The sequence below is a fragment of the Agelaius phoeniceus genome, chromosome 1 (assembly GCF_051311805.1).
Source record: "Agelaius phoeniceus isolate bAgePho1 chromosome 1, bAgePho1.hap1, whole genome shotgun sequence".
Classification (NCBI taxonomy): domain Eukaryota; kingdom Metazoa; phylum Chordata; class Aves; order Passeriformes; family Icteridae; genus Agelaius; species Agelaius phoeniceus.
In genome coordinates, this window is record NC_135265.1 from 50,500,952 (window position 1) to 50,513,611 (window position 12,660).

A 12,660-nucleotide genomic window follows, 5' to 3' on the forward strand; every position below is an offset into this window, starting at 1 on the left:
CTTCCAACTCAGAATATTCAGTGATTCTCTGGGGTTTGGCTGTTTTTCTGGGTGTTCTATTTTTCTCGGTGTTCTCTGGAAAAAGCAACCATGCAGCGGTTTGTGTTGGGAAGGGGCCTTAAAGCTTATCCTCGCAGCCATGGGAAGGGACACCTTGCACCGAGCCCGGCTGCTCAGGGCAGTCCCGGCCCCGGAGGTGGCTGGGGAGCGGTCGGGGCCCGGCCGACAGCGGCCATTCGGGGCGGGCCCGGGTGCCACCGCCCCTTCCCGCTCCCGCCCCCGGGCCTGCGGCCACGGCCGCTTCCGGGGCGCGCTCCCGCCATGCCGCGGGCCCGGGGAGGAGCGCAGGTCCACTCGCTCTCGTCACGCTGACGTCACCTGGCGTGAGGAAGTGCCTCCTCATTGGCCGGGCTTCCCCCTCACCCCTCCGCGCCTGCCCCCGATTGGCCCTGCCGGCGGGGCCCAGCCAATCGGCGGCGCCGATGGCGGGCAGGCACCGCCCCGGCAGGCGCTCGGGGGTGGAAGCCGCCGCCATGTTGTCGTGAGCAGCGGCGGCGGCGGCGCTGCGGGACGCGCCGGAGCGGCGGGCGCGGGCCCCCGGGGCGGCCGTGACCTCCGGCGGCGGCGGCTCCTCCCCGGCGGGCGCCCGCGGTGCTGCTGTTGCTGCCGCCGCAGCCTCCCCCCTGCGAATGATGCGGCGGGAGGCGCCGCTGGGCTGGGTCGGAGCTCGGGCGGCGGCAGAAGCGGCGGCGGCGCTGGGCAGTGTCCGGTCGGAGGAGGAGGAGGCGGCGGCCGCCCGGTCCCCAGCGCCCCACGGCGGCCGGGCGGGCGCAGGATGCTGAGAGCGACCCCACGCCCTGGTCGCGCCGCGAGGAAAGGGCCCCCCCGGGGCTGAGCGCGGAGCCGCCCCCGTCCCCCCGCCCCGCACGTGCTTTTTCCCCGCTCTCCCCCCGTCTCCTCCAGCCTCCTCGCCCGCCCGGCACCGCCTCCCCGGCGGCGCCGGTGCCGAGCGGCTCCGCCCCGTCCGGCTCCTCCCGCGGCGGGAGCGCGGCGGGGCCGGCGGAACATGGCGTGGGTGCTGAAGATGGATGAAGTGATCGAGTCCGGGCTGGTGCACGACTTCGACGCCAGCCTCTCGGGCATCGGGCAGGAGCTGGGAGCCGGTGCCTACAGCATGAGGTAACGCGGCCCGCAGCGCATCCCCGCCGCTGGGCGCCGGGTCCCCGCCGGCCTCCTCGGGCCGCGCAGCCCTTCCCGTGCCGTGGGCAGGCTGAGGCTGCGCGGGAAGGAGCCGGAGTTTCTCCTTTCACACCCTTTTTTTTTCTTTTTTCTTTTTTTTTTTTTTTTTTTAATTCCTTAGGCTTTTCCCGAGGCGCGGGCACGTGCCGGAGGGGCTCCAGCCCTGCCCTCCCGTGCCGCTGGCAGGTGGCCGCTCGGGAAGGGCGGGCAGCTGCCTGCGCCGGGGTGCTGCTCCCTTTATATGCGATATCCCTGCCCTAAAACTGATATTTCGGTGTCCCTTCGGGGTGTAACCGGACCCTACGTTCCAAACTATGGTCGTCTTACACTCGGCAAATGTAGTTCTGTCGTGATAAACAATAGGTGTTTCCTGCCAGGTTTAAAAATGTTCTTTCTCGATCAGGTAAACGTTGTCGTTAATAGAGTGGTAGTATGGTTGTACTTTATTCAGTACTTATTCTGTATTTCTGTGTAGTGATGAGGTTTTTTCTATGTAGTGTGTCTTTAATGATGGGGTTTTTTTCCTTGCCGTGTAGGTCTCTGTTCGTAGTCAACTTGGCGGTTTCCTTACCTTTTGATTGTTTTCCAGGTTTTACAAAGTTAGTGTTTAAGTAGCGTTTGGATGTACCTTTTCGAAACTAAGTTAAAACTGTACTTGTTTGAGTAAATTTTAGCTTGCTCATGGGCAGAATGTGTGGATTCCTGAGTGACGACTTAGTGTGAAAAAGAGAAACTGTTTTGGAGGCAACGACAGACATTTTAAGTCCAAGGTTTTCGACAGGGTTTGTCGGCGTTAAAGGATTTTGTCTGGAGAAGTAAAACACTTGCATTTGATAGTTTTGATGGCCTAGGCTGTATAAAAGGCACGTTCTCTCTCAGGGGAAACTGGAGCTTGCAGGTGACCACAAGCTTCATCTATTATGTATGCTTTAAGGCAGTACTTCCCAGGTAAAATGGAAGTGTTTGGAAGTTTTGGAAGTGCAGTGTCTTTGCTGGAAGTTATGGAAAAGGGCTTCTGCTGGACAGAAATGAGGACATTTTGATAGTATTTGGTATTGTGAGTTCGGTGGATTTATGATGGGACATGTATTTGATGGGGGTTTTGTTCTGTGTAGGGTTTGGATTGTGTTTTGGTTGGTTGGTTTGTTTTTTGTAGTTTTGTTTTGGGGTTTTTTTAAATTAAAAATAACGTTGAGAACTTGCCAGTTCAGAGAACGAAGTGATTCATTTCTCTTGATGAGAATATTCCTGATTTTATATTCAGCTTGTCTGGATTTTATCCCACTTCTGTCCCGTTTCTGTCTCTGCAAACCTTCAGACATTCATCCCATGAAGTGGTGTGCCAGTTTTTGTGGGCAGCTGTGTGGTTGTTGCCTGGGTGGGTTCTAAGTGCAGACATCAATGGAAAATGAATGTGCTCATGTTCAAGAGCTGCTCTTCTCTATCTTGATTCAGTTCTTTCTAGGATCTCTTATGATTAAAAGTTCTGCATTTTGACTGTTAGGTTTTTTATTTTCCTGTGTATTCCTAACTTCATTTCTCATCCCAGTAATGCACCTACTTCAGTTTCTAGGAACTGTAAGAATTATTATTCTTATTGTTGTGGGATAGTTTGTTTTTTTCTGGTCATATCATCCTGTTGTGGTGGCTGGCTTTTTGTTACATACACCTGCCTATTTGGACATTTACCACAGAAAGAGTTGTAGCAATTAAAAACAGCACTTCAAAAGTAATGTTTTATAAGCTAAGCTATATATTAGTCTTGAATCTTGTTAAGCATTTCGTCTGCAGAGTATTTTTAGAAAACATACAGAGTAGTAGTGGTATTTGTAGCTACAGTCACAGACCCTATAGTTAAAGGGGGCACCTAATTGCCATCAGTGTTTGTTGGATTCAGAGTGATTCTCAGCACGTATGTAAGTTATTCTATGTATTGGTTAGATTTCTACTTCAGAGAAATTATGGCCTGTCAAGTCATGTGAGAGCAGAAAACCAAGAGAAGTGGCAAAGCATGAACAGGAAGGATACTGCTCTGTCACTGTTCATTGTGCCACTAGAAGTTAATTACTTGTCACTTTCTAACAAAGCAAAAGAAGAAAATTAAATATTGCCTAGAGGAGAATCCTCGTTGAACTCCTCAAGGTATATGCCCCCTTGATTTTCTTAGAAGATCTGCATGTAATCTCTTTAACTGTTGGGGTTGTATATAAAGGAGTTGATACTTCCTGGAGTTGATGATAAGTCAGAGCCCTTAGATAGAATTTATGGCGTTACTCCTGTGTTTATTCTTCCTGATAAAGTTGCACATGTTCATTGATCATCAGTCCATTTTAGGACTTTTGTTAAAAGGCAGCTAAGTGCCTCCTGAATTTCCCTTCAGATTCACACAGGTTTAGATACTTTCTGAAATTTCTTTATAAAGTCTCAATACCCATTTTTTTCTGGTAGCACCTTCTCATGCAAAGAGAAACTACCTATAATCAGAAAATTAAATTAAATTTCTAGTAACAGTTGTCAGATGTGTCAACACCTGCACCAAAACCCATATAAAAACATTGTACCCTTCAGTGATACTGAGTTTTGAGTTAATTTAAGGAAGTTAATGTTTATTTCTGTTGATAATGGCATCTCTCATGTTTTCTTATGAATCCCTGGTAATATCCATTGTAACACAGAAGTAGTTGTGTATGTTTGAGGATCACTCATGGTTGCTATGAACTATAAAAAAATGGAGGCTGTTTAAAGACAAGTTTCAAAGAACTGCCTGTCATCTTTCTACCAGAATTCCATTTTTTATCAGTGAATTATTTGATTATTAAACCACTATACATTGGGTTAATTGACCATTAATAGACAGAAAAATACCTTAATGACTAAATTTTTACAGGTAATTTGAAAGCTTAGTATATGGATTTATTCAAATGTTTGCAATTCCAGTGGTGTTTGTCATGCTACAATTCAACCCTGTCATGGGGAACTTGAAAATTATTTCAAGAGTAGCTGTTTTAGTACATATTTGTAGGTTAAAACCTGAAGTTCATCAAACTAAGTAAAAAAGAATGACTTCTGGTTCTGAAATGGAAAAGTCTCTACAAAAGACTGTATGAAAATACATGCAGGCAGTCCTCCATTTTTGGAGAATCAAGTCAGTTTGCCTGTGCTGCATCTCCCAAACACTCAAGTGTCTTTGGAGAATGCAGCTGTCTGCTGCCTTGGTTGAAAAGAGGGAAAGCCTGATGCAGTCTTCAGTCTTGTCTCCTCACTGTGGTGTGGAGAGCCTTGGCTGGTGAGGGCACTTTGTGTACCAACCTCTCCAGCACAGTTCAGGCTGAAGGAACTCTGAGACGGTCAGTTAGGAAATGTTTTCTGACAACTTAAAGCTCTCTTTTCAGGAGGAGAAAGGGAGAGTGTTCTCTTCTAACAGCTTTTGGGTCCCTGACAGCCTTTTTGGCTTCTGATAAACATGATTGGGTCGTGACAGTTACTGCCTTAACTAAATAATTGCTGGGCAAAACCAAAAAAGAGTTCTCATTCAGGCCCTGGTTTTGGCTGCTGTTACATTATGACAGACAAATAGCTGTTTATGTTTCCCCTAATATCTCCCACTCTGAAGTGTGTCCACTCTACTGCTGGTTATATTGGATTTTTGAAAGAGGAATCTTTGCTGATGCTATCTTGGTTTTTTTTTTTTTCTTTTCTGCTTTTTTAGATGTACAAAGTATTTTCTGCAGAATACGATATAAAGCTTCTCTTTTGGTTTGTTCTATTTTTTTATGCATTGCACTGTAGAAAAAAAAATCACTCACATATACACTCTAAAATAAAATGTCAGGTACTGATTAGAATTGGAGCTCGAGTCTTCTTGCAAGAACACAAATAAGTAAATACCTGTGAGGAAATAGGCATTTGAAGGAAAAGTGTGTCCATAAACCTAAGCTTTGTTGTCATATTACCACAGAGAAAACATGTTGAAAGATAAGCCTCATGTTCTAGATCATTGACATTGGCCTGGATTTGAGTTTTTTTTTGTTGTTTTCTTCCAAGTTGAGTGTGTGAATACATTACAAAAAGTCGGGGGCAGTTTAATTTTTAAGGAAAATACTTCAAAGCGCAGAACTGTCTTGTTTGTTCCTCTGTCACCTCTGGTGTTGGATGGACATAGCAGATTGAGAGCAGGGCAGCAGGTCTGCCTTCATGTGCTCTTCTCCATGTAGGAGCCATCTGTACTGGAGCCTGCTGCAAGTGAGAGCAGCTGCCTGACCTCCCTGTGTTGGAGTGGATTTGTCATGGTGAAAATTCTTCTTTTCCTTGGTAGGAAGGACACAGGCGTTGTTGTTGGCATTTTCTTCTTTCTTTGATTGGTGGTTTTTTTTGTATTTTGTGCCAGACTCCCCTTAAATTGAAGCCTTTCTCTATCTGAGTTTCTGTGTGATGGTCTGTGGGACACCCAGGAACAGCATTACATTTGCACCTGTTTCTCGTGTGTTGCATTTCTTGGACAGCTGCTGCAGAGAAGGTTGTTTCCCAGAAGTTAATTCCAGGGGTCTTTCCCCCCCATCAAACTTGCTTTTGTGGACATAGGGAGTGTTAGGAAGTACCAGGTCTCCCATTGCCTTACATTTTCCTATGGCTTGCTCATACCTCTGAACAGTTCAGAGCTTGGCCTTGAGATCATAACTCTTAATTCAAAGACTGCTTGAGAAAATTTTTTCCTAAAGGTATTTGTCCTCGTAAAAAACATGCTTTAAAGTTTCAAAAGGCCTGTTCAAAAGGCCTTGGGATGCTTTAGTACTCACACCCAAAGGTATACATACGATCCAGAAGATAGATAAGGCAGATGATTGATGGAACATCAGTTTGAATTTTGTTGACAGAGTAGTTCCTGTTCTTGTAAGGACAGGAAGTTCTTAATTTATTTTTTGACCCTATTATTATTATTAGGGAGGGGTTTTTTTTTTGTATATGTGTGTTAGGCTTTTTTTTAAAATGCTTGGGACAATGTGTGGAAAGAAGGTTTTAAATTTTTAAGGAAGGTGATTTTGAAGGTTTACAGACACATTTCACAAGCATGGGGGGATAAATTACATTTTTCTTGGTCTTTTGAACTATATTCATCTAGGGTACATGAGACATAGGACAGCTTCTCACATGTGGTGCATCCCACTGGACGCTTTCATTCAAGTGGTAGCATTCACCTTACTTCCTCTTCTAAGCCTTCCTGCTTTTGTATGATGATGTTTCATGTAGGCTCCTCTGTAGCATAAATAGCTAAGACTCAATGCCTTTCATTTGAATACTTTAGATAACATATGCTGAGGAACTGAGATAAGACTCTTCTTACTAGAGCTAGTAGTTTCAAAACTTGGTCTCGGAGTTCCATCAGGAGAGTAAATCCTGCTAGATGGACTTTCTCAAATGATATCAGAAAATATAACAAAAGATGCTACTTGTCCTTCCAAAGATTACTACTCACCCATACATCAGCTTGCTAGTAGTTCTAAAGTTCACTTAAATGAGACAAGTGAAGTAAATGCATCTTTACTTCACAAGATCAAAAGTTAATAATGACAAAAAAAGGAACAGAATCAGTCTCTTCAAGCTCTCTGTTCTCCTGTAGTCTGAAATAATTTCAACAGTAGCTATTTTGGAACACTTGACTTTTCCTCCATGTGGGCTGCTCTGCCAGTGGGCACGACAGTTTAGGTAAGAACTTTAAGTTTAGGTTCTTTGCTGTGTGAAATAACTTTAACAAAGCTGGCACTACAAGTCCCTGTCTCTAATCTGTACTGGCCCAACAAAACCAAGATTTCACCAGGTGAGTAGGAAAATGACTGAAGGACACCTACATAAGTGTATGTGAGCATGGGGGCTGCCAGGGCTTGACTGTGGGCAGATGATTTGTTCTGCTGGGACATTGGCTCATAAATGCAGAAATTGTAATGGGGGTCTGGGGGGAAAAAGGCTGGAGCTGACAAGGTTGATCTGTTCTCTGTATTGTGTTTGTTTGTTTATGGGATTTCTTTATGGGTTAGGTTTTTTTTGATTGTTTGATTTTTGTTGTTGTTGGGTGTTAAAATAGAATCAGTATAAGATTAAAGGTGGTAAAAAGACTGATTTAGCATCTCCATAGTTTCTGGTAATGTGATTGATGCAATAGCATATATTATATGCAGTTTTTCATCTTTAGCTTCAGTAAAGAGTACTATGAAAAATATTAAGTTTCTGTTTCCTATTCTGTTTCCCATTGTAAGCAGTCTTTGCATCTTTTCTTCACCTGTGCTGCAATGAATTTTTATTTGTAGAAATAAAAATTTTATTTGTTTGTTGCTGTGAAATTTAGCTAGTCCCTGATCCTTAAACTGATCCTTCAGGTCTTAATTTGAAATACATTATTGACTGTTTTAATTGCAGCTTTAATCTGTTTTTCGATGGGGAAAGAGTGTATGTTGAAATGCAAAAAACACCAATACTTCATTGTTTGCAAGTGAATGAATCAAAATACTATTTAAATGATATTGATTTAAAGATGGTCTAGGAAGGAGTTTACATTGCATTGGCTTGTCTTTTCCTTTGGAATGTATTAGTACTCAGAAGAGTTTTATAGGAAAAAATTGTCTTGTGCTGTCTTACGGAGTATTTTTTAGAATGATGGCATTTAAGAATGAACGGTGTGCTCTCTTTACAGCTAAATTGTAGGGTTGTAGAGCTGGATGTCTTTATTTTTCCTTCTTCTTCTGCAGTGGCAGTTAGTCATTATGCTTTTTAAGTATTAGCAAAAGCTGGTTTAAAGCTGCCTAAATTGGTGTATTTGTAGGCTTCCAATGCAAAGTCTCTTAGCTAATTCATTAACCCCACATCACACTTTCTTAAGCCAGACCAGTTACATTATAAACTTCCAATTGTGAGTGGAAAATGAAGACTTTAAAGATATTTTTCACAAATACACAAAAGACTTCTCTTTAATCATGTGTGTTATGTGAAGGCAAATGCTGCAGAGCTTAGTCAAGAATTACAGGTAATTTATTTGATGAGATACTTCTCATGCCTTGCTTGTTGCACTTTGACTCATGTGTGTATTTTAAACATTGCCCTTGTTTCCATGTTCTTGCCATTTTAAAGTTCCTCCTCATAATGGCACTTGTGTTTTGGGTGCTGAAGTGTGTGGTGAGCATGGGTTCCTGGTGCAGCAGTCCTGTCTTGAGAGTACACTTGCTTCCCCCTGCTTGTCACTGTCAGGGCACTCACTCCCTCTTGTGTTGGGCTGCTCCTGCTGCCCTCCTGATGACATCAGGGCTTGAAGCAGCTCCTTCCTTCAGTTTTTTCTGAGTCATCCTCAAGGAGCACTCACCCATCTATGGATTTTGCTGCCCTACTCACGGATTCTTGTCTCTGTATGAGAAAACTCTTTTAAGGGTGTCCACTCTCTGAAGTGGTTATTTCACATCTTCATTTGTAACTTAATTCTTCTCTGGGCTACAGTTTGAGGAGGTGGCGTCAGAAGTAGCTAGGACACGGTTCAGTAGGCTTGTAACACTTTTTTGGGCAGTGTACTGCCCTGTCCTGCTTACATCAGTCTTCATAGCATCTCCTGTGGTTTCTTCCTACTGAAAGGAAACCTGTATGGGTGTCTTTTTTTGGTCTCTTTTTGGGGAGACACGGTACAGTCTCTCCAAGGCATAGACAAATTTCTTAGGCTCTTTCACCCTTCATAAATATTTTCTTGTCAATATAACATCTTCCAAGTAGCCCAGGGAGTAACATCCCTAATGGAATGTAGCACTTGCCCTGAAAAAAAAGTTGGGGTGCCCCTGCACTCTGCATATCTGAGACGTAAGCAGACCAAGTCTTACATTCTAAGCCTATGTGACATGAAAATATTAGGTCTAATTTCATTTTTTGAATTTATTGTGATATACTTTTTTGATTCTTCAGATATGAGCTGGAATTCAAGAGCAATTAATAGCCTTTAAATAAAGCAGACTCTTGCAGAAATGATGAACAGTTATAAAACAGTTTTACTTCAAAAATTTTAGTGTACAACTAACAAATAGTTGTGCAATATAGGCATTTATAACTGTTTTACAAAATATATCAAATCCACGTTTGAGATCAGTGCTAGAGATAGAAACAAGATACATGTTGGTTAAAAACTAAATTAACAGGTGAGGTGGTGTGAGATCTTAATTCACATTTGCAACATTTTTAAGGAAAGTTGCATGGATATGCAGATAATGTCATCATGAACAAAAATTCAGTACAAGAAAAGCTCCTAAAAATCTTAATTTATGCAGGATTTCTGTACACAAGGAAGATTATTACTAATACAGATTATTAATTTCTGTAGAAAGCAGAAGATGTGTTTGCTGGTTGTGGTGAAGCTGTCTCTCTTACCACAGCTTGTGGACAACATGGATTGCTCTTTATTCTCTAGAAATGTAGCAAAGTTTTTCTGGTGGTTATACATCGTAGATAAGTGAAGTGAATCCTGGCATAAACTTTTTATAGCTTATGTTTTGTGAATATGCTGCTTGATAATTTGGAGCTAATCAGTCTGCCAAAGCCTAAGAAAAGCTTGAGAATGCCAACAGAATTAATAACTTAGACATAATGGTACTAAATGAAGAGAGAGATACTTTCACAGTGTAGGTAACTTACTTTGGGAAATACATTATTCCAAAGAAGAAAATGAAAGCCTTGCTTTCATTTGCATGTTTATTAGGCAAGCTTGGCTGTGTTGACAGGTGAAAAGTTGAGAGAACTGAATTTTTTAAGTGGAGACAGGAAACAAAGTTTAGATTTTCAAAGCATCAGCAAAATTGTTTGTCTGCTTAAGTCCCATCGTATTTTGTTTATGTAACCTAGCCTAAAGTTCTGGTGGAAAATCTTTTTGATACTGCTCATATAGATTTTACTAATAAAATGAGTAACAAAATTCTATATGTATTTCACTGTGGAGTTTTTTAAGTCACAAATAACTTTTTTCTTTAACTTCAATCAAAACAGGGCCAACAGTCTCAAAGTTGTCTGGTCTTTTCTTTTCAGCGATGTTTTGGCGCTGCCTATTTTCAAACAGGAAGATTCCAGCCTTCCACAAGAAAATGAGACCAAACATCCACCTTTCCAGTATGTTATGTGTGCTGCAACATCTCCAGCAGTAAAATTATATGATGAAACTCTCACATATTTGAATCAAGGTTGGTATACGTGTGCGAATGCAGCTTATGGTGCAAGCCTGATACTGGAGTAGTATTTCATGTTTTGATACGTGTGTGTCTATATCCAAAATAAATGCATGTCAGAAACGAGTTTGTGGACATTGAGGTTGTAAAGATGCCTTGCTAGTAGTCTTTTTTTGTCCAATTTGTAGGCTCACAGCTATAGTATGATGTTACTTTCCCTTTGGAATCTGGTAGGAGTGGGGTCTTTCTTCCTTTGTTGGTTTGGTTTTGGTTTTTTTTCTTGTTGTGTGTTGCCCCTCTTCATCCCCCAATAAAATCAAGCCAACAGATCTTTTAGGAGACAAGTTTCAGGCAGTAATAGCTGAAAATTCGTGACTAATTTGGCATTTCTGTTTAAATTTGATTGATAAGAATAAGTTAATTGGAGATATGCATGAGGTACAGACAAACAGCCCTCAAAAATCATAATAAATGTTAAAATGTCAGTCCCTGAGGTGGTGCACAGAAGGAACCACTGTAATTGCTCTCAAATTAGCTAGACATGTCTGTCCAGAACTGTATTATGTTTAAACACAATCACAAGTGCAGTTACCTTTGGAGTTTGTATACATTTACCAGAAATTAACTAGATAAATACTTCATGTGAATCAGGATTTTTTTCCCTTTTTCCCTGTGTTTTAATTTGCATGACAATTGATTTTTTTTTTCCTAGAGAGGCCACTGACTGCTGGGTAGAATAATCTGAATGTAGTCATTGCTATATGATAAAAACTTCCTCTGAGAAGATTTACATTGAGAATTACATTGGTGTCCTAAGTTTAGTCAGCTAGTATTCTGAACTCAAAATCACTTATAATTTGTTTGGATCCTATCAATGGCTGCATACCCTCCCACTTTTTCTTCCCCCTCCTCTGGCTCTAAAGCCCTATGATCTCCAATCCTTTATCCAGTTCAGCTTTCTTTGTCTCGTGGATTTTGACTCTAAATCTCAATAGACTCTGATGGAATATTTAATGTGATTAGATGTTCAGCTGAAGCTGACTCTAGAAGTTCAGATCTTGGAGCGATGATGGTTGGTTGTTCAGGGGTTTGCAGAGTTCTTACTGTGAAATCTGTTAAATGGGTCCATTGGAAACGTATTGGAGTTGTGGGACAGTGTTTTGGGTTGGCTGCTGTTCAGCTAGATGTATATGGAACAGTAGAAGTGATATGGAAGAGAATTGCTTTTAAAAGGGAAGCATTCTTTGGGTTGGTTTACACAGTGCAGCAAAGCTTGGAGTTCTGTGAATGCAAAGAACTGCTAGGGAGAGATGGGATCCAGCTTGGAAAGGGCAGTGGAGGTATCTTAGCCAGCTTGTGTCTGACCTGGTAAAGAGGGCTTTGAAATGTGAACAGTGAGGGAGGGAGTGACTGACAGCAGCACTGTGAGGGAGTGATGGCCATGGCTGATAAGCAAAGAGCATGAAAGAGAACACAGCATCAGCAAAAGGAGCCTTAAACAGGGTCATCTCTAGCATTTGGATATGAGCAAGTAAGCATTTGGATATGAGCCTGTAGAGCATGATTCCAAGGAAACAGCAAAGCCCTGTGTGGTAAGTCAGCATGGTGAGGTGCCTCTGAAGTGCACACATGTCAGCAGTGCAAGCAGCATAGGAAGTAAGCACGAGGATTTAAGACATCTGTGTGATTTGGGATCACTGTGACATGGTGGGATGGCTTTTAAAGTGCCACGTTACAGTCTGGGGAGTTTAGCTCTTAAGGAAAGGCAGAGCAAGAGGATAAGGGAGGGGAGGTTAAGCATTATGTAGGTGAACAGCTGAAATGTCTGGGGTTCTGCCTAGGGATAGGTGATATTCCAGTTGAGAGTTATGGTTAAGGATTATAGATGGATATTTTGGATTATGTCATATGGATGACATTATAGTGGGTGTCTGCTGTAGACCACCTGACAAGTAGATGAACAAGTAGATGAGATGTTTTTTGAAGAGCTGGAAGTAGCCTCACATTCACAGGCCATGGTCCTTGTAGGAGAACCTCAAGCAACGTGGTGTCTCCTGCAGGGACAGCACAGCAGGGTATGAATGGAAAGTGCTGATTGACAGCTTCCTGATCCAAGTGGCAGAGGATGGCTCTGCTATACCTCATGAAACAGGGAAGGGCTCATTGGGGTTGTGAGTATCAAGGTCAGTCAGGCTTGTTTACCTTCAAGATGGTGGACTTTATGATCCTGAGAGGAAGAAGC

The 12,660-nt window shown here is 42.5% G+C and overlaps 1 protein-coding gene across 3 annotated transcripts in view; it reads left to right on the forward strand.

Moving 5' to 3' along the window:
* Positions 1-509: 509 nt before the first annotated feature.
* Positions 510-12,660, forward strand: part of UBP1 (upstream binding protein 1) — a 35,515-nt gene continuing 23,364 nt past the window's right edge. The window contains exons 1-2 of one of the 3 annotated variants that reach the window (XM_054654882.2): positions 510-1,179; positions 10,282-10,433. In XM_054654882.2, the coding sequence (XP_054510857.2) occupies positions 1,067-1,179; positions 10,282-10,433 (265 nt within the window). In that variant the 5' untranslated portion in view covers positions 510-1,066. The remainder of the gene's footprint in view (positions 1,180-10,281; positions 10,434-12,660) is intronic. The other 2 variants (XM_054654873.2, XM_054654890.2) reach the window with 2 other exon arrangements.